This window comes from Atractosteus spatula, chromosome 28 (genome assembly GCF_055471065.1).
Source record: "Atractosteus spatula isolate fAtrSpa1 chromosome 28, fAtrSpa1.hap1, whole genome shotgun sequence".
Taxonomy (NCBI): Eukaryota; Metazoa; Chordata; class Actinopteri; order Semionotiformes; family Lepisosteidae; genus Atractosteus; species Atractosteus spatula.
In genome coordinates, this window is record NC_142733.1 from 4,547,515 (window position 1) to 4,573,790 (window position 26,276).

Here is a 26,276-nt window from a genome sequence, read left to right on the forward strand (position 1 = left end):
CACAGTCGCCAGTTACAGGCCAGGCCCTGTATCCTACTACCAATCCTTATATAGCGCTTTTCTGGACACTCCACTCAAAGCTCTTTACAGGTCATGGGGATCCCCTCCACCAGCACCAGTGTGCAGCCCCACCTGGATGATGCACCAGTCCGCTCCCCACACACCAGCTCTCAGTGGAGAGGAGAGCAGTGATGGAGCCAGTTCAGAGATGGGGATTATCAGGAGGCCATGACTGGTAAAGGCCAAGGGGAAATCTGGCCAGGACACCGAGGTAACACTCCTACTCTTCTCAAGAAACTCCCTGGGATTTCTAATGACCACAGAGAATCAGGACCTTGGTTATATGTCTCATCTGAAGGATGGTGCCTTTTTTACAGTATAGTGTCCCCATCACTATACTGGGGCATTGGGACCCATACAGACTGCAGGGTGGCAGGGTGAGCGCCCTCTACTGGTCCCACTAACACCTCTTCCAGCAGCAACCTTAGTAGCCAGGAGTCTCCCATCCAGGTACTGGCCAGGATGGCTCACACCTGCTGGGCTGCCAGCTGTGAGCTGCAAGGTGATGCAGCTGCTGACAAGCTCACAACATAAACTGGACTCCAACATCTTGCACGCATCTCTTTTGGGATCCTGCAAGGGATGTGAGCTCTAGACCATAGATGATCTTTTTAGATATGTTTAATTTGCTCTCTCATCCTGTCCTGCTGAGAGACCTTTACATCCTCAAGGACAGGGAGAAGGCGGCTGCTGAGCACCACTGAGCCGGAATTAAAGATAAAATTTTAGGACAGGACTTTTTTAAATTTAACTGTACTTGTCCAGGGGCCTTGCGCGGGCTATGAGTCCATGTGGAAGTGCCTTTAACGCTTCTTTGCCCAAAGGGTGGTGGGAGCATGAAACAAGCTATCCGGTAACCCATGTTGTTGAAGCCCCGGCTGTCTTTTTTTCAGAAAACAGCTGGCTGATATCCCCGTGTCAAATCACTGCTAACTACCAATAGAGGCTGGCTGGTCCGAACTGCCCCCTCTCAACGGTGGGAAAAAAACAGAAAAAATAAGTCCCCCCCAAAAAAAGACCAGTACAGGAACCTATCTTCTTCCCCGTTTTTAATATTTCCTATTTGCATGAATACGCAGCCCCAGGGGAACAGCGCTGTGCCGCTGACGCCAGCTGCCCTCTCTATAATTAATGAGGGCTGCCTGGGGGGAGGGGGGGGGTGCCAGGAGTGGGCACCCCTGGGTCTGCATGCTACGCTGGCACCCTGCCCACCCCGGGCAGCTGCTGGCAGAGAGGGGGAGCAGGTGAGGGAGGGGGGGTTGCTGGAATTCATACTAGCCAGGAGCTGCTGTGGTCCCTCAGACACACCAACCCGAGTGGAGGGTTAGAGAGAGACACAGGGGCAGGACTGGATTTCCTATTCGGCACTGTAGGCACAGTGTCTAGGGCCTGCAAAGGAGGGAAACACTAGTGACTAGCGGAAAACGAGCTGAAACAACATACTTCTGATCGACTACAAATCAACGATCACGCGCTCTCTAGCGGCTGTGCTAGAAATCAGAAGTGTGGAAGTGATGGTCTCTCGACTCGCCCCATCAATCACCTGGTTTAGCATGAGAACAGTTTAAAGTGCATCATGTCAATCGACGTCATTCAACTGGTGTTGACCCCTCTTTTTGCACCTTTAGGAGTGGACGTGGCTGGGGCCTACACCAAACTCCAGCCCTGCAGAGGGGGAGAGGAAGAGTCACGCTATAAGATAAGAAGAGTGTTTCCCACAGCCAGCGATGCGGGCATCACTGGCATGGTCTCCGTCTACTCCATAGACGAACTGATGCAACAGCACATCTGTCATTCACCTGCGCATGGGAGACAATCAGTTCTACTCCTCCAGTCCTTACTCTTATGCTAATTTACCTTCAGCTCTGTGTAGAGATTACTGATCCAGACAGCCCCTGGACGTCAGTGGGTTGCAGCGTGGGCTTGAAGTTTCCCAGGTTGGAGAATTCCAGCATTCAGGGGAGAGATGGGGGGGGGGTGATGGGAAAGGTGATGACTCACTCCTCTGTGCCACCTCATCAAAGGAGATAGCTGGGCAGAGTGGTGGGTTTGGGGCGGCCACCACCTCCCAGGGGGCCTCATGAGAGACACTGCCAGACCCGGAGAGAGACTGAGGAACCTGGCAAGGATGCACACCCCAGCCACGTTGCCAAAATATTGATTACTCTTTTCCTACAGGCAGGACCGCGAAACACGCTCATCTTTCAGATTAAAAAAAAAGATCCAAAGCAGCCTAAACCTTCTTTGAGGCGGGTCAAAGTTATTAAGCCAGGCGAGGAGTTCGGGATCATGGCTTTCCCGTGAATATGAAATCATTTATAAAATCACAAATCACTGCAGAAGCTGCACCGGCTCATGAAACAGTAGATGCAGCTAGGCTGTCACCCCTGCCCCCCATCAGGTGGTGGACGTTCAGACCCTGGACCACAGTTTAGGAACATCAGACAGGTTACAAGAGGAGGCCAATTCGACCCATCTAGCCCATTTGCTAGTTAGTACTTCATTGATCCATGCATTACACTCAGCCATTTCTCAAAGTAAGTCAATGCATGAGCTTCAGCAACCAGGCCAGGTAGTTTGATCCAGACTCCCACAACTCTTTGTGTAAAGACTTGCCCCCCTTGCCTTGTGCAGAATCAGAAGAAATCTGCTGGACGGACTTTTGTTTCCCCGCGTGCAACGTGCTAAGTCCGACCAGAGATTTAACCCAGCATAAAACCCGGCCTCCCAGGGAGGACACACTGACAGTCATGACACTGGGACGCCAGGACTCTGAGAGCTGGGTCTGGAAGCTTCCAGAGCTGCTGCTGTGAAGAGATCTGGGAAACGTGCACACACTGCCCCTCCAGGACTGGAGCTGGAGCTCTCTGGGTTTGGAAGGATGGTGTCCAAGAAAGTCTAAACATCTGAGGAATGGCTGTGCAGACAGTTTGAGGGGGTGTGTGGGGGGGGGGGGAGCGTTGACGAGGGACCCGATCTCACACACGTGAAGCCTGGCCACGAGCTGCTACCTACGTCAATGTGCCTGCCCAGCAGCCGGGTGAAGGACGAACACGGGGCATTTTCCTGGCAGGGCTCCTCCAGCAGAGAGGGAGGGCTGGGGTCCGGCGTCAGGATTAAAGAGCTCCCTGCTGGGTCTGTGTGTATCCTGGGCCACTAGTTTACTTGTGTCAGCCTAGGACAACAAGCCCATCCCACCAGCAAGTAGGCCAGGGAACACAAAGACCCTTTCTGTGGCGTCGAAGGGGGCCAGCTCCCACAGGGAGCGCGTTTTGCAAGGGTATGGCAGCAAAAGAAATGAAGGTTTTGCACAAAAGAGGCTGAGCACAGGACTGTAAGAGCTGTTTATTTCGCCGCCTGCGTTTTTCTCGTCTTCATTTCCTTTCCCAGCACTGGCTTTTTTTATCTCTAGCCCGAGGAAAAGTCATGGAAGGGCGAATTCAATTAGAGCGCATAAAGGAAAAAATGTTTTTGTCTGTTTGTACCGCACAGTTCAGCTCAACGGGGCAAAGCTCAGACATCGGCAGCAGTACAAGCAGTAACGAATCAGCTGTGCAGGGGTATGCAAGATGCTCAGCATTCGAGAACGGCTAGAAAGATAAAAACACTGAACCAGGGGAAAGAAGAGCAAGAAAAATGCATTCGTGGAAGTGCATTTAAACCTGAGAGCAGCGCTTCTTTACACAAAGGGTGGTGGGAGCATGGAACAAACTGCCCGCCCATGTGTTTGAAGCCGATACGCGGCTTCCTTTAGTTGAGGTCATCAGATCAATTGGCCTCTAACTACCAAATCGACGAGAGGAACGAAACGGCCTCCTCTCGTTAGTAACCTTTCTTATATTCTTTTTCGGGAGCTCTGGGTGGAAAGATCGCAATTAATAATTCATCTGAAAGAGGAGGAGACAAAAGAGAGGAGCAGAGCGGGGCTGGCGTGGCCGGAGGTCCTGTATCGACTGTGTCTGGGCCAGGGGAGCTGCGCGCGCTGCTACATGACAGGGGACTCTCAGGTGAGGAGCCGCGGGGGGGTTCTGACTGCTAATGTCAGCGCGCTGTCAGGATTAATGAGCGATTAATGTCAAAGGCAGCTTTCTGGGCCTACCCCCACCTTTCTGCCACGTTGGGGGGATGGGGGGGGGAGCGCCTGCTCTCTGTCTCCAGGGGACCCCCCCCCCAGCAGCCAGAGGCTCTGCTCTGCCCCCACATGTTAAAAAAAAAGCCCTTCCATGGATGCTTCCAGCACTGGGGTGTACGAGTGATTGGGCAATAAAGTCTACTGAGTCAAGCCGTCAAGCAATGCAGCACATTAACCAGGTGTTGACAAACCAGGCGATGCATGCAGTCTCCTCTAATGGGAACACGGCTGGGCAGCTTGTTCCACACTCCTACCACCCTTTGTGTACAGAAGTACCACCTGCTCTCAAGTTTCAACAGGCCAGGGTGCCAGAAATGCCGGGGAGGATGCACACCACAGAACTATACCACAGGGATATATATATATACCTCTGAAGCATGGACCTTGGAGCCTGTGACTGTAGATTCGTGGATCACAGCTACTTATGCAGGCACTTTTTAAAAGAGTGCAAGTTTCTTCCAAATAACTTTGGAGTATCTCACGCCACAAACAATCCAATGCAACAGATGTTTTAAAAGATGGAGGCCTCTCAAGAGCCTTCCTATTTTAGCAGGTTCTGAGTCACAGGCTTGAGCCAAACCCTTCACAGGTGAAGTACCTACAGCATTGCATAACCAAAACAGTATGTTTACAGACAGTGCATTCTATACAGAGTACGGCAAAGAAGCTGGCTGTTACTGACCTAAACAAAACGGGGAACTACCATCTCCGGGACAAGCCCATCAAGCTTCACGCTGCTCTGTTTAGGTCTGGGTGAGGGATAGGAGCCCAGGAGTGAAGACTCCTGCCTGTTAATGAGATCTGTCCCGGTGGCAGAGAAGAGCCGGCTGCCCAGCTGCGGACCCACGGATACCGGGTCCCCCCGATGCCCACGCTTCACCACAGACACACTTACCCATCCCATCTCTTCCAGAAGAGGCTGCCGAGCGGCGGTTGCCATAGCGACGCGGCTCGACATCGCACGCAAATCGCCGGCAAGCGATGGAGACACTTTTTTTTTTTCATTTAAAAGGGAGGGGGGGGGGAACCAAGGGTGTCAAAATGGTGTTGATGCGCAGAAAGGCTTCTCCTACCCATCTGTTCACACCTCTTTTTTTTAACAAGGAAAGCTTTTACTTTTGGGATAATAAGCAGAAGCTAATTATTTCGGGGCACAAAGCAGAAAGACAACAAAAATTCAAAAATAGGGGAGGGGTAAAAAAAAAAAAAAGTCTTATTACTTCTTTGTAATTAGCACTGTGTCCAGGCATCAGGTTCAATGCTTCTGTGCTGCAGCTGCCTTTATGTTGGAGTTTTCTGCAACTTCCACACACACAGCCCCCCTCAGCCAGAGATGTGTGCCTCTTGTTGGAGGCCAGGCTGCCTGGCACGGCTTTGACCCAGTCTGGCTCTTTTCTGCGGCTGTCACCGGAGCACAGCTCCCTCCTCCTCAAGCCCCTAATCTTGTCTGTGTCCTATTTCTCCACTCCGCGCTCTCAGCGAGAACATTCCCCAGAAAATAAACCCCACTGCCGGCAAACGGCTCTGGGAAGAGGGAGCCCGCGCAGGGCTTTGGAATTTCCTTCCAACAGAAGTCACAAGGGCTAAATTAAATGCAATTGGGAAAAAAAAAATCATCTGTTTTACTCACTGGTTAACAATTCTATTAACAACATAAAGCCCGCAAGGCCTTGGCTGTTAAAAACTGCGGGGTTGCTAAACCTCTTTTCTGGGGATCATAGTTCTTTGTTTCCACTTAAAAAAAAAAACATCTTTTCAGAGTGCCAGGAAAAAGCCCTCCGTGTTGGGATTACGAGGCGGAAATGGCTACCCACAGCTCCCTGGGTAACGTGGCCTTTTCTTCGAGCCGGTTTGGTTCCGGCCTGCCGGACTCCGAGTTGCTATGGAGACGGGACGGCGCGGGAGGACCAGACTGCTGGGCGGCGGAAGCCAGCACTCCGTCCAGCGGAGCTGACCCGGCCGAGTTTTCGCATTCACTCAGTAATCGTTGCCAGGAAATGTACAGCAGGCTTGCTTTTAATACCTAAACCGTGGAGCTGTGCTCACCTCCCTTAGATCAAACCTGTTAGCGCCACACAGTGAACTCAACCAAAGCACAAAGTTCCCATTAAACCATACCCACACGATGGAACAGGCTTCACAGCCTATTGGCGGCCTGCTGCTGACGAGTGTTGTGGGATTACAACACACACCACTGTACAGGGGGCTTCTGCAGATTCAAACCAGGGACCTCAAACGTAATTCCTGCAAACATCCAGTGTCTCCTGGTTCCTGTTCCAGTCAAGCTCTTTGTTACAGAGAGAATCAAATTTAATTTACAGCACGACTGTTAGCATTTCTAAACAGGCTTGAAGGTGCTTCATTGGTCACTGCACGTTTTTAGGAACCCACTGTAAAATAATTTCCCTAATTAAAGAAAAAAATGAGGTTAATTGTTTAACTGACTACTCAGGTTGGCCCGAAATCCAGACGACGTCAGGCCCTGTAGGAGTCTTTCGACTCCCCTGCCCTATACGAGTTATCTGTGTGGAATTGGACCAGCTGGGCATACCATGGGTTGCTGAAGCACAAACATACCTCACACACCGCGCAACCTTCACTTTCCAGCGCCATTTCTCAGCATTCCCAGTTGCCACAGCAAGGAGGCACAACAAAGACAGAAAAGGAGAAAGCAAGCAATGGCGAGAGGTCATAAAAACCACACAGCTAACTGAAAGACAGCAGTCTGCCGTTGTGATCTGCAGGGAGAAAGGAGCAATCTAGTAACTTCGTAAAAAGCACAAGAAGCAAATTTTAAGAGAGAGGAATGATCCCGAGCTTTGGAGCTGGGTGTGTATGAGGGGAGAGAGAGGGTGTCAGCGAAAATGGAAACCCTAAATGCAATCAAACCCTGGTGATATCTGCTAAGGATAATTTCCGGCCTTTGAAACGGGAATGAAAAAAAAACCCACTGAAAGACAGATTGACTGTCGGCCCCAGCTGAGGAGGGGCCAGCTCTGTACGGCTTCCGGAGTGCAGGCAGGCTGCTCCAGCTTCGTTAGGGCTGCGGCCCAGCACTAACGAGCACAGACCCCTCCCCCCCTCCACCTTTCTCTCCCTGGTTTCTCTAACACAATGGCAAAACATTTACAGGACCACACAAGAAATGTAAGCTGGCTGACATGCAGAGGGTTTAGCTGGAAGACGCTGACAGTAATGAAGTGAAGCAGCTGGAGGCAGAGACAATGCTAGGTGCACTCGATGTCCAGGATTTTCCTTTATTAGGCTAGCCAAGCACCAGATAAGACTTCTCAAGGAGAGATCTCAAGGAAAGAAAAAGTGGAAACATTTAACAGCTTTGCCCTAAACCAGGGATCTCAAACTTAATTCCTGGACTATCCAGCGTCTCCTGGTTTCCGTTCCAGTCAAGTCCTTAGTTGCAGAGGCAGTCTACTTATTTAATTAACAGCGTGACTGTTAACATTTCTAACCAGGCTTGAAGGTGTTTCGTTGGTCACTGTATTTAAGCCAACAAGTGTAGCATCTGGTGCATCAGCTTCAGAAGCTTTATCACAGGAAGACACTCATGTGGACTTAAGCTAGCCCACACCACGGCACCACGGGCAAGTCAGACCTGCTGAAGACTACGACTTTAGCACAGTCGCCATCAGAATATCCTGCAGTTCAGTATCCGGCCAAAGTCTAAAGACACTTGGAAATGTCTATAAATGAGAGGAGGTCCCGTTTAGTCCGATCCAAGTACCCTACTTGGTAGCTAATTGATGTGAAAACCTTATCCAGCCATTTCTTGACAGAACCCAGGCTATTGGCTTCAACATCACGGCTGGGCAGCTGGTTCCACACCCCCGCAACTCTTTGGGTAAACAAGAGCCTCCAGAAATCAGAGATCATCCAACCCTGATAAAAAAAAAAGAGCGCATCATGTTTAGTTCTGGTTGAAACGAGATTTTCCACCAGCTGGTTTTGAGCAGGTCAAGACGAGCCCTTCTGATTTCATTATGGGCATCGCCGAGCAAGAGGCTGGGAATGGCTCAGATGTGCGCAATCTAATCTCCATCAGCGCAGCACCATTTCTTTATTTCCCCCCAGTTTTTTGAATGCTTTTTAAGTGGAGGCCTCGGTGAAACATCATCTTTGGAAGAAAAAACTTTCCCCTGTCTGTAAAAGCCCATAACCCCAGAGGAAGAAGACACAGAGGAGCGAGACTTTTCAAGGACACGAGAGAAAGGCTACAGAAGAAATGGAGGCCGTGTTTCAGCTCCAACAGCACGACACGCTGACTTGGTATCGTATCCTCATAGCTTCCCTTCGTCTTGGTGTCAAACGCAACTCCATACCGGAAACGAAGGGGAAGAAAATAGCTCAGCTGTCAATGCAGACTGCCGTCACAGCAGACGCTTCCCGCTGGAGAAAACTGCTCTGCTTGCTCAGGGCGAGAGGAGCAGGCCGGGCGGTTTGGAGAATCCGAGAGCGGAATAATGGACACAAGCTGTCAGGCCGAAGGGGCACCGGCTCAGACGTCTCCGGTCGAGCGATCAGGCGCCGCGCAGCCTGGAGCAGGGGGGGGCGTGAACCAAGCTGGTGCCCTTGCTCCACTCACACAGAGGAATACAAATGGCACAGGGCCACCCAGAGCAGTCCCGTCACCAGCGAGCGTCGCGATGACAGAAGAAGAGTGAGGCAGGAGGGACAGGGTAAGGAACCAGGCGGGGATAAGAGCAGGGGCGCTCACTGACAGGTGAGGAAGGAAGACCCTGCAGCAGCCTCTTAGAGAACAGGTGCTTGTGTATGGGGGGGTCTGTCAGGTTTTCGCAGTGATCGAGGGCAGGGGCTGTGTCTTTCTGAAGACTTCCCACATGAAACAGCAGTCCCTGAATTCCTTGCGCCACAGTGCCTTTGAAGACAGTCTTAAAATGCATATTTCATGCTGAGTGCATGAGAAATAACTTGCAGATCGTCAAGATATTCGAGTGCAGGGGGCTTTTTTTTTAGGAATTCAGCAACTGAGACACACCCACCCCACCACTTCTACTGTTGTTAATTACAGCTTCATAAAACTCAATAGGAGCAAGAGCACTTTCTGAAAGCTGAAGCACAGAACTACCACCCACATGGACCAGCAATGGAGACTAGACTTGCATCGCAGAGCATTGTGATCTATTCCTCCGAGCTGCAGGCTCTCGAACTGTAATGATGAAGAAGGACAGGGAATACATATTGGGCACCAAAAGCAACGTGCCACTGTTTGCTTATATGATTTCAGGAAAGCAAAGGGTGTCGATTTTGGATATTGATTCAATGTTTGTGTGGTTGTTTTGAGATTAGTTGATCATTCATGACTGATGGCAATATGCTTGCTTAGCGCTGACACTGGCTGGCCTCATTAGTGAGAGGGCACAGGTGTTGAGGCAAATCTGCTGCATGCCAAACCTGGTGAAGATCATAAGAGAAAAACACTGACAGCGTACAGCTCTTGTTATGGTGCAGCACCCCAATCAAGACCCCGCCACACGACAGCGAGTGCAGACAGACAAGCACAGCACAGTAATTGTTGTGCACAACAGACCGGTTGATGGGCAGCTCCAAGCGTAGGCTTGACAGGAGTGTCTATTTACTACTCCTCTTGCAGAGATTGATGGCAGCCTGATTGCCTGGCGCTACATTGATCAAGTCCTGGGACCTCACTCCCTGGCCCCTCCTCTGCATGCCCCTCCAGGCGTGACGACATTCCAGCAGGACAGCACATTCTCAGGCTTCCTTTTGAATGGCTGTTCTCCTGGCTCACGAGCATGACATGCCCTACTCACGACATCATCACCACTGAACATGTGTGGGATTGAGCTGGGATGATGTGTGGAACCGAGGGCTCCGAGACCAGCGAACAGGCACATGCTTGTCTGGGCTCTACAAGAGGAACGGGGGAGAACACTGCAACTGCAACCTGATGTGAAGCATGCATCTCACAGGCACAGCTAGCATGGCTTCCAGCGGTGGCCACACATGCTATTAGCCTGTGACTTTCACAGCAGACCCCCCCAGTGGATGACAAATGTTAACCAGCATAATGAATTTGCAAATGTCATGTCTGTTCAATAAAATCCGAGTGCCTTCTACAGAAAAAGGAGAACCATTTTCATGATCATAGCTTTGTGAATTTCTTACACTTACAAGAGGTTTCTTTTGATGCACCAGACTTAATAGTTTGGTTTTCTACGTAATTTACCACAAGAATTTAATCTAGTACCTGATGTAACATAAAGGTACCTAAAGTTTATATTAAAAAATATTCAAATCTGGGGCTTTAATGCGGAGTCTTATCTCCATTCCTGTGGTCAATCATTTTGGTCTTCTTGGAGTACTAATCATGTTACATAGGAGACATTTTTGAAATCTCATCCCCGGCAATAACCCCTTAGCAGATTACTTCTGTGCTGGCAACACTGCACAGGCTGCCCAGCCGGGGAACGTTTTGATGTCAAAAGCGTGTGAAGGATTCTTAGCAACAGGTCTTTTTTTTCTTGTTCTGGGGATGGAGTGGAAATATTTCCACTTTATTTTCTGCAGCCGGGGGTGGGGGGGGATGCAGAAGACGAATGATTTCGAATGGTGGGCAGAAAACTGAAGATGGCCCATTTCAATCGAAAAGAAATGAAAAAGAAGCAAAACAGTCTAGCAGTAAGGAAGAAGGAAAGAGGGAGTGTGTCCTACATTTTCTGCCTGGCTGAAAGACAGAGGGTAAGGTCCCCAAGGAAAACTGAGGACACACCTCCTGAGCTGTGTACTCCCTACTGTGCACAAAGAGGCACAGATAATTAATTCTAATTAACCTGGAGACCTGTTAGAAACATTGTTACAAGCTGGGAGCACTATTAGCGCAGAGCATGCAGAGGCAGGGGAATCTGCTTCAATTTGTTTCCCAAAACGCAAGCGATTCATTTCAACTGACAGCCGATCATGCACCAGACAGCGCGCTCTTTATAGCACGGGGCCGGCCTGCGCACAATGTTAAGCTAAAGTCAATTCCGCTTGCGAAGCAGAAGGGTTGCAGCACTGGACTCAAACTCATAACTCTCGAGCCTCCTGCAGTAACCAGCTGACCTCCCCCTACACAAGCAGTGCTTGTCTGCAGCCTGCGCTAATTAGCTCACACTCGCCTTAGAGTTGAAATATTTATTTACATGATCACACACACCACACGATCCCAAAAACCATCAATTTTGACAGTAAATACCAGTATAGCAGAATGTGCTTTCCAGAATGCAGGTCTGACAGTTATTGAAGGATATGATGCCTTGGTTACCAGTTCTACCCAAGTGTCTGATGACATCTTCTAGTTTCATGTGCAGGCTGCTATAGAATGTAAACACCATCTGCTCCTCTGAAATAACTGATAACCATGTTATATACATGTGGGCTTATAACTTGAGCGTAGGCTACCAATAATACCATCCAGATCAAGGTTATCCAACATAAACAGTTTGCAGATTTTGAATTTAATCAGCACACTTCGGCCATCTGCATGCACTAATATGAAAGTGTGCATCCTTTAAAACCAGGGATAAAAATCAAAACATGCATCCTTTTGTATTTCTTCCATTAATTTCGCCACGGCTGCTTCCCTACCAACTGTAAGGAACTGCAGGACAAATTCTGTAAACCTCGAGCTTTCAAGTCTAATGTGCCTTTAATGGCTCAGGCCATTACAGCAACTGCACTGCGAGATAACACACCATCTTCTTCTTGCTACGGTTATTGAATTTGAAACTGGTCATGGTGCCTATAAATAAACCCAGAGCAGAGAGAATGGAAAAACTGAAGAGTTTCTGAGCCAGAAAGCTGCAAGCAAAGCTAAACCAACCGTTGCAACAACATACAGCACACATCTCCATCAACACCCAGGCAAATGGAGGAACTCCATTGTGCAGCTAGACAGGAGGGCAGATAAAGAGAAACAGTGTTTTTGAAGGCATGAGTTGTCCCTTTGTGTTCCTCAGGTCGTTCCTTTGTGTCCTGTCCTTTCATTCCATTCCCAGAAAGAATCATTAGGCTTCTGCGAATGCTACACTAAGATATACCCCTGCCGTTGCTCCAAAAATCTAGGTTTGTGAAATTGCATGCAGAACACACCGTGTCCCCACATCACCGTGAGGAAGCACAGAGCTCTCAAAGCTCTGTCAAAGACTGTCGAAGCATGATCTCACAGCCTTCAAAGCATAGAAGGAACACCACCAGAACAAAGGAAGCACACATCTTCAGCACTGACATAAGGAACTAAATCGTTGCTGTGAAAAAGCCTGCAAGGCACTCCTGCTATCACAACCGTGTCTCTTTCTCCTCGCTGATGTGCGAGAGCGTTTACCGATAAAGAATCCTTTCCACATGAGCAGATCCACAAGTCACCGCAGGCAGTACGCTCGAAACTTTAATTTCATCAACTTAAACGAGTCTGGAAGCGCGTGATGTTCCTCGGTGATAAATATGAAACTAATTCTTAAAAACTGCAGGGAAGCAGTCAGCGGTCTCAATGACGTCCTCACTTAGGAACTCCAGAGGGGTTACAACACTGACAGCTCAGCTCCTCCAGGCTCATCCGGCTGCAGATCAAGTTCAGAATTCGCTTAACCCAAATGTTAAAAGTGAAGATATGTGCTTAAAGATGCAAAGGTGGCGACAGAACCATTCAAGAACGAGACAGAGTTTCTGTCCACCAATCCATCATCAGTCCCTCCAGTCTTTATTTTGAGATTTTCCTCTATTTTTATTTTCAGCACTGGGAGAGGGGAACTTCCTATGACTACGGTGACATCTATGTCAGGCTCTGTTTTGAATGCCTAGTTTGGACTGTTTAAGCCAAATTTTTTATTTGACTGATTTGTTCCAAGTCAGGGCAGGAGCAAGCTAGAGCCCATTCTAGAAACACTGGGCACCAGGCAGGACTGCACCCGAACGGGGTGCCAGTCCATCGCAGGGCACACAACCAAGGGCACCCATGTGGAGACAGGTGCCCGTGGAAGATGCCCCAGGCTGGATTCGAACCCTGGGCCAAAGATCCAAGACTAACTGCCATGCCACCATGCCAAACCGAGGCGCTGTTTAATGTGGCAATTTAAATTTGGGAAGGTGGGCGGGGGGTGGAGGATCACAGATTCTGAAAGGTAAAAAAAAAAACAGAAAAGATCAAAGATTCCACAAGACCTGTCAGAAACACGAGGCCACGGGGCTGCAGTCTGGAGTTTGCAGATTCTACTGCCGATCAGAGCTCCGGGCTGGAGGCGATCATGTGATTAGAAATTAATGAGGATTCAAGGGAAAGCCAGGCTGCAGAACACAACTCGGCTGCCAACTAGCAGAGAAACCCAGCAGCATCGCCTATAACAAGCAGCACTTTTCCTGAACAGGCACACAGAAAATTGCAGTACCTCCCAACCTCACTGAACACTGTAATTTGTCTTCCTGGCCTCTGATGGCATACTGCCAGCGGGAGCGTGTCAAGTCTCTACATCTGAGCCTCCCAACTCAGCATCTCTCATGCCTTTTTATTTTCCTCCATCAGTGTAAAACAGGCTTGTTTTGACAGGAAAGGTACTAGATCCTGGAGTTGCGTCCATGAGGCTGGGGACTGCGGTGCACACTGACTATTCCAGCAGAAGGATCCTCATGAAGGACACACAGAATGTCCCAGGACTCCGAATCCCAAGAAGCCTGTGCAACACTAAAGGAGTTCCCAGGGCTGCTTCCTCAAATGCTGACACTGGGAGGTCGCAAAAATGAAGTCGCTAGGAGTTACTTGACAAGGAGGACAGCCCTCAATATCAACAACAAGGGGACGCAGAGTTTAAATTGAGGGACAACAGGAGGGAGTACATTACAAGAGCGACAGACCATTTTCGAGAAGCCCAGCACAATTACAATTGCCCAGATAACGGAAACCATTTTCAGTGAATGTTTTGATCATTCTGTGCATTCGGACTCTTTCAGCACACTCAGATCCATGTCCAACAACAAAAAAAAAACCTTTTACACTAAGCAGACTGCTAGGTTCAGTGGCTAATGGGACACTTCCAGCTCACTGCCTTTGTCTTTAATGTCACTTAGGAGGTTTGTGTCAGAACATGTGCTATATCATTACATGTTCTACAGGATGTCAGTGGTACACATGAAACAGGGACTGTGATGGACAGTTACAGCAGGTAACCTCCTGCGCACCTGACAAATCCCCAACTACCAGATAGACCTCACTTTCAGTCATTTCAGTACCCCTGGCAAAGCATATCATGGGGAGTGAAAGAGGTAAGTAAAGTAACTGAGCAGGCATTCTTAAAACAAGACTAATTCTCATTCACATGGGCATTTCCTCCCAAAATAACAGAATTGACGTCAAGAGATGTAGACTGATCCCAATAAAAGATTAATCTCCGCTTGAATGCTGTAGTAATTAAAGGCACTGCAGATCCACGGCCCAGATATGCCAGTGTGAGTTAAGAGACAGGCTGTTCTCATTTAACAAGTGAAGAAGTCATAAGGTATACTATGCTTATCCATTACATCTCTCCTGCAAAACTAGGAATTATGCTTAGATGCAATTTTCTCTTCTTCACATAAAGACACAGGAAATACAGTTCCCCTTCCCCCCAACTCAATCCTAACCCACCCCAGGTTCATTCCATGCTGTCTTACCTTAGGTACCGGAGAGGCTCAATGGGTTCCGGTTCTGGTTCCATCGAGCTGTGGTTCATTGCGTGGTCAGAGATGGAGAGACAGACAGCAGCAAACGAGCGCCGAGTCTGAGCTGGTTTCTCCAAGCCTGCTCCCTCTCAGTCTTCCACTCCCACTCCCAGCCAAAGCCTGGCCGTGTGTGAATCTGTTTTCCCCTCTCTCCCTCTCTGATAAAAGTAGCTCTCTCTGTTTATATCAGCAGCGGTGGCTCACAACGACAGCCAATTAAGAGGCAGGGAGACCTAGGGGAAGCAAGCTGATTGGCTGAGCTGCGCAAGAGCAGCTCTATCAACCTGTAGCACACAGGAGCAGAAGAGTGGAGCTGGATGGAGCCGATGCATTCGAAAAGGGGGAGAGGCGGGGCGGGTGTGTGTGTGTGTGGGGGGGGGGGTGCAGGGGTTAAACTCATTGAAATGTCAGTCACAGCTAGGCCCAGGGCTTGACAATTTTAGGTGAAGGGTTAATTAAAATGACAGTGCCAAAAAGGGGAAAAAAAGACAGCTTCAGAAACCAATGCAAATAACAAGGCATGCACAGAGGGAGAACAGGGTCGAGAAATGTCCTAGGGCTTAAGAAATTAAATCAGTACACTTGGAAGAAATTCAGGATCTCTAGCATCTGAACAGTAGGGAGCTGTCGACCATTGTTAACAAGCAAAGCGCCTCGCAGCTTGGAAACAGGGGGGGAGAACAAGAGGACTCTGGCAGAGAGAATCCTTTCCTTTCTTGATTTGTGAAAGGAGCCACATTTCTGAACTCAAAGGTCAGTCGGCTGTCAATCAGCTCGTCTTCTTTCCCTTTCTCCTGGCCCAGCGGAGGGCTTGAGAGACACAGGTTTATGGGCTGTAATCGTAGCACAACCCCGGTGCCTGCAAGCCTGCGACAGAATCTGCCGGCTCGGTAGAAAGGAGGTGATTACAGAACAAGACGGCCACACTGGCCACTTTCTGGATGTCCGGTTCCTCGAGTCGCAAGGGCAAGAGCTTGACTTAAGCACTTGGTGTCCCCCCCCCCCCATCTCCCGAAGGCACCCCAACACCGCTTCTCAGTGTTTGAGCACGAAAATAAAACCCGCTGCCACGTTCACACAGCTGTGCTCTGCTTGCGAGAGGCAGATGGCCGTCTCTTGCAAACATGCATAGCGTTCTGGAGTTCGACGAATAATGGAAGCAGTCACAGGCTCTGCAAGTCCTGTCAGCCAGACCTTCTCAGTCGTTGTGTTACTAGTGATGGTGCTGCCGTTCTGTGAGGAAGAGCCTGCACTGCACTGCAGGAAACAGTCTCAGGTGCAATGGCAAGGAAGATGACTGGCAGGCATGTCAGTGTCCTTACCTGTCCCCTTATTACACGAGAGCCCTGTGCCAGGCATGATTACAGGCTGCTCCTGGAACCACTGAATAGTTCACGTATATCTGACAGCAGCTTGAAAAGGCACAGCTGCTGAATCAAATAACAGAGCAGGGAGAAGGTATCTAGTACTTGAGAGGTGGGGGAAGTGTAAAACAATACAGTCTGTCCAACTAATACTCCATATGAGACAGTGCGGGTAGCTGAGCATAGGTTTATATTCACTTGTTTATTTAAATTATAATTTATCATTTTAAACTGTGACAGATGACACATCAGATTTAACCCCTCATCTAATCTCACTGGCAACTGTCCAGCAAAGAAGACCGCAAGACCTCCTTTAAGGGAATGCATGGCACTAGATCACAAACTGCTTCTTTGTTTCAAAAACCTAACTCATTTGTTAACGGCTTCACGTTGTGTAATATGTATTGTGTGTTGTGCTGTGTATTTTACCCGCCAGACAAGCAAATGTCCCAAAGCAATGCACAAAACAAGCAGCACTGCACTGCAGCTGAACTGAGGCTGTTCTGTACTGCCCTCAGGTGTTAACAAGGGGGAACCACAGCCCAAAGAAAACTAGATTCTTTTATTCTGTCCTGACCTTTTTAACATGCTTGTGACTGATCTCTATAGACAAGGAAATGTTTTGCTATTGTCCCCCCCCCCCCATGGAATTCCTTTGAAGAACTCAGCAAAAACATGTACTCTACTGCATTCGCATTTACAATGTTAGACATTCATTTGACGGCTACAAGTACAAATAGCCTAAAGCAACTTGGCTCCGACAGCAATAATTACAGTTCAACGCACACAAACATCAGGAAGAATCAAGTGCACAGCAGCTCGCTGCAGCCCGTATAACCGGATGGGAAAGGAAAATTACACAGCTCATCACCATGTCGGTTCTCTCCAAGACCAAAGGCCTTGATTGGATTCTCCTAGGCTAACTTGCAACAGTGCTCAGGAGGCGATCGCTTGTGACAGGAGAAAGCCTTAAGTGTGTTCTTTGATCTTCAGATGCTAAATGTAGCAATGAAGCAAACCCGCCCTCCAGCAAGCACAAACCCACCAAGTCGCTCCTGAACAAAAACTGTCAGTAAACACTCACGGAAATGCGATCACACAGCACAAGGAAACACACCTTACCAAACTGCACAGGTCACACCTTTGAATTCAGGCTATATATAATCTACCCAACACGCACACATTGGACGTAGTGCAGGTGGTGTCCAAAATACCATGTCCCGACAGGCATTAGTGAGTTGCACACTGTGAAGAAGGAGACACCCAAGTGAAGATTTTTCGGAAGCAGAGAAAAGGTATTTTAATATTAAACATTTACAAGACGCGTTGACGGCAGGGCGACTGCGATCCCGGGGTCCTCCACTACAGCAGGGCCAGGAGCAGCGACGGTGACGACCTCGGATGGGGAACAGACCTACACGTACCACTGGAAACCAAACTTCTTGTGCAACAGCTCCTCCTGTGGCCGGAGGTTGTAAAGTTCCTCTGTGATGGGGGTGACCCAGCGGTCCGTGTGGAACACATTCTCTCCTACCTGAAAAGGCACGATATAGTGAGCCAGGCGACTGGACAGCATCACTGTGATAGCACAAGCAGAAGGGCCAGTACTGTGCAGGCTGGGCAGCAAACAGCTGCTAAGAAAAAAGGATAAATATATCCAACCCTGCCAACCCTGTAATTACAATCTGTTTGCACAAAGCCAGGGTCTTCCAAGACTTAATGATTTTATACATCAAATCTGTTTCTGCAAACATCCTGAGTTTATATTGTCATGGACACAATTTCTTTAAACCTCTGAACTACAGAAAGTGACAGTGATAGCTTTATGCAGAGAAATAAGTACAAAAGCCTTTTTTATGAGAGCAAACCAGTCTTTTTTTTTTTGCTCACTTAGAGCAATCACAGGTCACATAACCGTATGACACTCAGAGAAACCGACCCAATGGCTAACATTTTGCTGCTTGTATTCTGAAACACTAAATGTCTGAAGCTGAAAGCCCAGCAAAAAACAATTTTGGTCAGGGATGCCATAAGTGAGAATTTAAAAGCAAAAATATTCAGCAAATTACTTGGGAGCTTATATGGAGACAATAATTTTTCAAAACCGTGTTTTCCAACAAGCGCCAAAAATGGCATTAGATCCTTGTTCTGTATACACACAAAAATGTGATCCTCCATCCCCAGACCTCTGCTCATCACCTGACAGCCTTTCCCAATAACTATTCATAAATGACCTTCGCTAGTGATGAACTTCCAGTCCCCACAGCACTCGTCTGAGTTCCACATTTGGACAGAGCACAGCGCTGATCTCCCACAATCAGCACAACCTGTGTCTAATGAACCCAGACACCAGGCACCTTCCTCCAGCCTGTTGCACAGCTGAGTTATCTGACAGAAACTGGCAGGTGGATTCTGTAAGTCCTCAGGAAAGGATGGTTTTCGAACCATTTGGCAACAAGTCAGGCTGATATTGCAGAAGCAATTTAAGAAATGTTTAGAACGTGCAAATGTAGCAAGGGACAACGTGCTTTGTGCTCAATCTGAGCATCACCCTGTAGCCACAGAGCCAGGGGCAGGGGGACCCTTGATTTTTACCTTCCAGTTGGGAACGTCCTTCATGACTTTGGCTTCCTCCTCCAGATTTTCTCGCAGCATCCGCAACGTCCTGGAACACAGAACAGGGAGGCAGGCAGTCGGCAAAAAGGTCGAGACCGCTTCCAGATAAACAAGCTTGTCTTAAAAGGGGAAACCGTACAATCTGCAAAAAGAATCAGGGCCATCCATGAGCTGCTCTTCTTGGCTTTTTAATGTCAAATCCCATTTAGCTATTTTCTGAAGAAGCCTCAAGTTGGAGCCCCTGTCATTTGGCTGGGAAGCAGATGCAGACACCTACAACCCTTTGTGTACAGACATGTTTCCTATTTTCCACCCTAAATGAATTCCCTTTACCTCTACATTTGAAAGCCCGTGTCTTTGTTTGGCTGCTTTCTTAAGCAGAACCCTGGGCTGACCCCATCTGCAAACCTTTTATACACTTTCATCAAGTATCCCCTTAAACTCCTGATTGAAAAAGATTTAGATTATTTAAGCAGTCGATACGAGACAATCCCAAGACCACAAGTCACAACTGCTGTATTTATTTGTTCTAAGTATCCCAGACAGCCAAAGCAAGGACTCTTATCTCAGAGGAATTTGTCACAATTCCCCCCACCCTCAATGGAAATGCTAAGGACAGCCATCACAACTGTTAAAGATCAAAAGAGAACGCAGTCAAGTCAAATCACACCAAGTGCTTCTGTTGCTGCTGTTCTGTTCTCTAGAATCATATTTACGGATTAGCATTCCCATACTACTTACAGACATTTTACTCCAAGTGAAGAATTTTGGGGCCCAAGGCAGCTTTAGGATGAGTGATAATTTGCTCCAATCTCCAACTTTTTTTCTAGGAGACTTTTGGCTGCTTGGATCAAAAGTGATCAGAAAAGATTACTGAATCTAATAAATTTGCAAGAGCTTATATCAGCGGTTCTGACTGCTCATCACTCATACTTTTTGGGTTGGCGGACATTTCAAAATCCGATGACAGAAACATATTTTCCCCGAACAGTCTCCTCCCTTTTTTCCTCAGTAAACCCCTCCGCCTGCAAGACTCTCCCCAGCGGCCCTGTGCCACCTCGTCTCACCTCACCCACTGGAGCCTCGCGTGCTTTTTGATGGGAGGGGAACACTACACACTCTTGAGCCCACGTTGCAAGTTTCCACTTTCCCCCCCCGACGGGCGGAACACCAGAACCAACGCCTCTTCACCTGTGCGGCGAACCCCGGCTGGCGCCCCTCACCTGCGGTCGTGCTCGGCCTGCAGCAGTGGCAGCAGCGCGATCCGAGCCTCCAGCTCCTCGATCAGCAGCCGCCTGGAAGACGCAAACACCGCCCATCACGACGCCCGGCCTCGACTCCACGCTTTGGGGAGACTTTTTTTATCGAGACGTTATCACACGGGTGTGTCTTTCACACGGACACATTAACAAACGTGAGCCTCTAAAAAAAACAATCTCAAATAGTCATGGATCCCCAAGACTTGCCAACCCCAAGGACAGATTTCCTTTCCCATCAGCCTCTCAGGGCCTCCAACCCCCTCCCTCTATGGGGCAGGACAGGGCACCCTTCCCGAGCAAATTATACCGGCTCAATGCCGTGTTCTCATTCTCGTATGGCCACTGAAGCAGCCCTCTCTGAGTGCGGGCACATCTCCATGACGCACCTGCAGTTGATCTCCTCGTCCAGGTGCTGCTGGGAGACCTTTTTCAAGGCGGGTTGCCCACAACCAAAAAATATGAGGAATGCCCCCCGTTTCCTAGTCTTAGCTTTCTCATGGAAATCATTCAGCCGAATGCCTTTAATTAAACTGGGTTCAGTGCCACCAGTCTTTTAATGGGAAGGTTTTAGCAAATACAACTAGAAATTGGTTGAAAAACTGTATCCACACAGGAAAATATTCTGAGATTTCATTTTGCCACAATATATTTATTGTTCCTGATCTCTACAACGTGCGGTGTTGTCTGCTGTACTGTGTATGTCCCAAGAGATCAGTTTAATTAAACATTCTAATGTACATCTACATATGGCAATAAACTACTCTAGACCAGCGGTTTACAACCCGTGGGCCAGTGGGCGGTACTGCAGAGGGGCTGTCAAATGATTGTTGTAATTGTGAAAGAATCATAAATATATAACATTATATATATAATAAATAACAATATAAATAATGTATATTTATTATGGCTTAGGATGCTGCATGACCGCCATTTAGCGCCAGCCAGGTGGGGCTGCCCACTGGTGGGGGTGGAGGGGATCCCCATTATCAGTAAAGTGCTTTGAGTGGAGTGTCCAGAAAAGCGCTATAGAAGTGTAAGCAATTATTATTATTAATTATTATTAGATGTGACATGACAAGAAAGCTCATGCAGAATGTAGTATTAACTGCCTAATCACCCTTCATAACATGGAGAAATGGCTTGAGGAAAGACACAGAGGAAGGCCCATCTACAAGCACAGAAACTGCTTCAGTGTCTCATACCGATAACCCAAAATCCAAACCCAAACTAAAGAAGAAAAAACATAGCAGCTCTGGGCTTTACGTGCCTGGGAACTGAGAACGAGCCGCTGCTATTGAGTCACTGTGCATTCATGCGTCCAGTGGAGGGGGAGTTAACATCTACTTCTGTTTTATAATTGTTCTGATAGTTATCGTGCAGATTTTTGCTTCTCAGCGTCTTCATAAGGTCATGGGCACAGAAGGCTGCTCCGCACTTCTGGAAAAACTTTCAGCTCGTTTCGATCCTGCCCGTTCAGTTTTGTTTTGGACAAGGCTAGCATTAAGCGTGTGAGATATCATAATAAAGAAAAGAGCTGTACTGGTGCCTTAGTTTTTACCATATTTTTTAATTTTATTTTAATTTTTATTTATTTTTTGTGAGGTGCTGACTGAACTCCTTCGGTAATCAATAATCGGCCTTTGTAAAGCCATGTTTGTAGCTTGTATGCACGTATTTTCTCTGATTACCGGTGTCAATGGGGCTACTGCTGAGGTATAGAGCTAGCCCGTTTCGAAAAGGTGAGGACGGCCTGGTCTCTGTATGGGACTCAGTTTTTATGGTCGGTCATGTGGGCCACAAGCTGTAATAGGTTGGGAACCTCTGCTCTAGATGGTTTCCTTGTCTCTAAGGGTAAAATAGGAGATTACTTAATAGAGTCTAAAAGGAACAGATCTAAATGTTTTATTTACAAAGTGCATATTGATAGAAGAATTGCTTTGAACGTGGTCCAGAATGTTGTTTTTGTACAGTACAATTCTTTCATGACACATAATAAACACAGAGGAAACTTTTCTTTGGGGAAAACCAACAAACAATAAGGAAAAAACGTTTTTTTTTTTCCCATTTAGAAAAAATATAATCTCCTGAAAAGCAATTCTCTGCAAGACGGTCTGAACCGGAAAGGCCATCTTACCGTCTCTCTCTGTTCCATTTAAACAGTCGCCAGTAACCGAAAAGCAGGGCCCCGATGCCTATACCGAACATGCTATACCCTGAAAGTGACAATAAAGAAAAGATTAACGGGCATCTCCGCTGTCAGAAAGGAACTACTCCACAAGCTCATGGGGAACAAGGGGCACGGCATCAGTCCACCCCAGGGGCAGGGAGAAAAGGAGAAATTGCAAATCCAAAAGAGCACCTGGTGCAAACTGCACACAAACTGAGACGATGTGCAAACGCCACACGGGCAGAAACTCCACACACTCCCCAGACTGAACTCCAACCCAGGACAAGGGAGCTGCGGGGCAGCGGCAGAAAACATCAACTGCGCTATAAAAAGTGAACCTTTCCACTTAAAACCAGATGATTAACTTGTTTTTATTTTCTTATTTGTTAAAAGGGTTGACTGTCTGCGAAATGCATCATACATTGTGTTATGACTTTAACTCCGAGCAAATCAAACGACCCAACTGGGCCAATACAGAAAGTAAGGACTGTAATTACTGTAACGGGTTTTAGGGTGAGATGTGACTGAACACGTAAGCTTTCTGTGCATCACTGACGTGTTCCACGTGAAATTCTCACGCTTCACCACGGCGGTGTTATTTAATAGAAACCTAAATAAAAATAAACCAAACTTTCTCGAAGGAGAAATAAACAACAGGAAAACGAAGCGAGTTTTCAGAACTCGTTCATTCCTCCGTGGTGAATGTCATTATCTTACTCACAGATAAGCTACAACGGATAAACCTATACTACAAAACCGGAGCATGCAAACCGTCCTAAGTAAGAGTTTATCGTTTCCATTACATATATAACGATGCAAAAACCGCTTTATATTAAGATCTGTGTAGATTAAAAATGAACGTTTCTGAGACCTATGTCTGCATATAAACACTACATCAAAGATAAAGGAAATGAGTCCAATACATCTTATAAAACAGGATATATGTATGGCTTTAATAGACGTGGAAGTGTTTGTTTTGTTTTTACAATTATAACATTACATTTTTCTATTAATTCGTGACTGAGCTCAGACAGAAGCGTCAAAACTATCGAAAAGACAAGCGGAGCTCAGGACTACGTTTGCTGTACAAGCAGACCTCCAGATTAAAGAGGGGAAACACGAGCCTCCGCGCTTTTTATCCTCATCAATTGAGCGGTATCAGTACTGACCGGAAAGCCCTCTCTTCGGGAGATTCCTCTTGTAGTCAAAGGAACCGTAGCCTCCCGGAGGAGGCATGTCCTGCTTCACCTTGGACGTCGCCATTTCGGTTCCTCACCGCAGCTGCAAACCGCGCAGAACTGTGACGTTGGCACGCTTCCTGATGACGTCTTCACGTCCTCCGTTCCGACAGCACGCTTCCGCCATGCTGGATTTGGCAGAGTACTGCAGGTGGAGTATAAACTACCACTGATTTGAGGAGAACGCAGTAGTGCGTATGGAAATTGGAAGGACTACTTTGAATTCTCCTTATTACACGCAATAGTTTTCCCTACCCCAGAAGATCAACTGGAGTGCAAAATCAAGATGTAAATGCCATCGTCCCCTAAAGATATACGATATGATAACTCTAACCGATAATTTTACTCCTATCCTGGAGTCCTTGCACTGGCTTCCTCTAGGGTTTTGTGTCAATTTCAAAATCCTGATCATCTATAAAGCTCGGCATGGCTTGGCACCTCAGTGCCTGTCTTGAGTTACTATCGTCCTTGATTTCTCATGCCAGATATTAATATTTTTATCCAGGCGTGTTTTAACGTATAACCCCTACGATACATAATACATAACGCATAAGTGCGTTAAATATTAGTCTATTCTGCGTATTAAAAAAATAAAAGTTATCCCATTAAATATTTTTAAATACTTTTAAATATATATCAATTTATTATAGAAGCCTTAAATGCCTTTGCATTTCGCAAAACTAAAACACCCACAAAAATTATTCATTATGGAATAATTATTCATTGATAATTCAAAAGATTATTCATTGTGGAGTCGTAGTTGAATTTCTCGCAGACTAAAATAAAGGCATTTCACTTTACTTGGAAAGTAAAGCGTCGCATATATATTACGTCCGTGCATTATTTACATATTGTGATATTCTGCCCAAAACATTTTTTTATGAGGGGAGTTTTAGTGTATAACGTAAATATTGTGAAAGAATCTATCATTTACGGTGCTTTCCCAAACAAAAACCATACATTAACATGATATTAACTTTAACCGTGTAATATGCACATAAGAAAGAAAATGCGAATCTTGACGCGTGTCTTTAAATCAACCCCTAACTAAACAGAAATCATTGTAAAGTAGCTTTGAAGGGGCTTTAGGCTTGATGGTTGAAAAATCATCGAACCTCGATTGAAAGCTGAAAGCTGATGTTCAGTTGTGCAATGTGCTTCACTCAGATCACTCCATGTACTGTACATGCACAACTGACAGATCCAAATGAATGTAAGTAGCTTCCGAAAATACGTCTCCGAAATGTCAGAAAATCTACCTGATATGGGCGTTTCTCTAACTGTTGTATCAACTACCGGACGACCAAAGTGCAGCAAGATACGTCACACATCACCTAAAACACGCACACGAGGTCCAGCTACCGAAAACGTCATAATACATTCAAAATAACGACTGGCCGAAGCCCTGCCCCTTAAATACTGGATCAAATGAATTTTTCGAAAGCCTGTGTTTATTTACGTATGGAGAAATCCAGGGCAGTTTGTCATTCTAAAGAGCGGAAGGGTCATCTGAAATCATTTTCAATGGCTTGCTGGGGGACGTGTGGCCATTCATACGCGACAGTGGTCACCGGGTGACGTGTGTCTAAACTTCATAAGGACGACTGGATCACAGACCGGTACCGGCACAAACCACACAGGCCTGGACAGGAAGATGAGACCAGGGGCAGCAGCTCTCTGATGGCGTGATGGCTCTTCCACATAAACTTTAAAGAAGGAGAGCCAGAGATGTCCCGGGACAAGGTTTTGACGCTAATGGGATACACACTGGGCTTGACCATAGGCGAGGGCAGCTATTCCAAGGTCAAGCTGGCCACCACCAAGAAATACCCCGAGCAAGTGGCCATCAAAATCGTGGACCGGAGGCGAGCCCCCCACGACTTCGTCTGCAAATTCCTCCCGCGGGAGCTGGACATCCTGAGAGGGGTGCGCCACCCCCACATCGTCCGCGTCCACGAGTTCATCGAGGTGTGCAGCGGCAAGCTGTACATCGTCATGGAGGCGGCAACCACCGACCTCCTGCAGCGCGTCCAGGAGCTCAGCTCCATCCCCGGCCCGCTGGCCAAGGTCCTCTTCTCGCAGATCGTCAGCGCCGTGGGCTACCTGCACGCCAACGACATCGTGCACCGCGACCTGAAGTGCGAGAACGTGCTGCTGACCGCGGACAACCAGGTGAAGCTCACCGACTTCGGCTTCGGCCGGAAGGCGCTGGGTTACCCGGAGGTCAGCAGCACCTACTGCGGCTCGGCGGCCTACGCCCCGCCCGAGGTCCTCCTGGGCGTGCCCTACGACCCCAAGAAGTACGACGTCTGGAGCCTGGGGGTCATCCTCTACGTGATGGCGACCGGCTGCATGCCCTTCGACGACTCCAACGTGAGCAAGCTGCCGCGCATCCAGCGGAAGGCGCTCGTGTACCCGCAGGAGGTGCCCGTGGAGGCGCCCTGCCGCGCGGTCATCGGCTCGCTGCTGCAGTTCAGCCCCTCCACGCGCCCGTCCGTGCAGCAGGTGTCGGAGGACCCCTGGCTGCGACAGCAGGGTGACCAGTAAACATGCCGGATGGCTGGGAGAGAGAGCCGTGTGCTGTCAGTGTTTTGAGTCCACCTAGTTCTCGGTGTTGGTACATTTGCAGTGATGGTTATGGATGCAAATGGTCTTGTGTCCTGGAAAGCAAACTTGTTTTAATGGCCTCGGCTCTTTTGTCCTCATAATCTGTTT

At 47.8% G+C, this 26,276-nt stretch overlaps 3 protein-coding genes across 3 annotated transcripts in view; 1 reads left to right on the forward strand and 2 right to left on the reverse strand.

Annotated features, from left to right (window-relative positions):
• yjefn3 (YjeF N-terminal domain containing 3) overlaps positions 1 to 15,087 on the reverse strand; it is a 37,917-nt gene extending 22,830 nt beyond the window's left edge. The window contains exon 1 of the mRNA XM_088907804.1: positions 14,870 to 15,087. Coding sequence (XP_088763930.1) covers positions 14,870 to 14,928 — 59 coding nt within the window. The 5' untranslated portion in view covers positions 14,929 to 15,087. The remainder of the gene's footprint in view (positions 1 to 14,869) is intronic.
• A 2,468-nt stretch (positions 15,088 to 17,555) lies between these two features.
• On the reverse strand, positions 17,556 to 23,640 carry ndufa13 (NADH:ubiquinone oxidoreductase subunit A13). Its single transcript, XM_088907809.1, has 5 exons — positions 23,493 to 23,640; positions 22,291 to 22,369; positions 20,121 to 20,192; positions 18,877 to 18,946; positions 17,556 to 17,815 (listed from the first exon to the last, which is right to left on the reverse strand). Exons 1-5 carry the CDS (start codon positions 23,584 to 23,586, stop codon positions 17,696 to 17,698), a joined length of 435 nt encoding a protein of 144 aa, XP_088763935.1. The 5' UTR covers positions 23,587 to 23,640; the 3' UTR covers positions 17,556 to 17,695.
• Positions 23,641 to 25,289: 1,649 nt separating this feature from the next.
• Positions 25,290 to 26,108, forward strand: tssk6 (testis-specific serine kinase 6). Its single transcript, XM_088907808.1, has one exon. The coding sequence runs from the start codon at positions 25,290 to 25,292 to the stop codon at positions 26,106 to 26,108; it is 819 nt and encodes a 272-aa protein (XP_088763934.1).
• Positions 26,109 to 26,276: the final 168 nt, after the last annotated feature.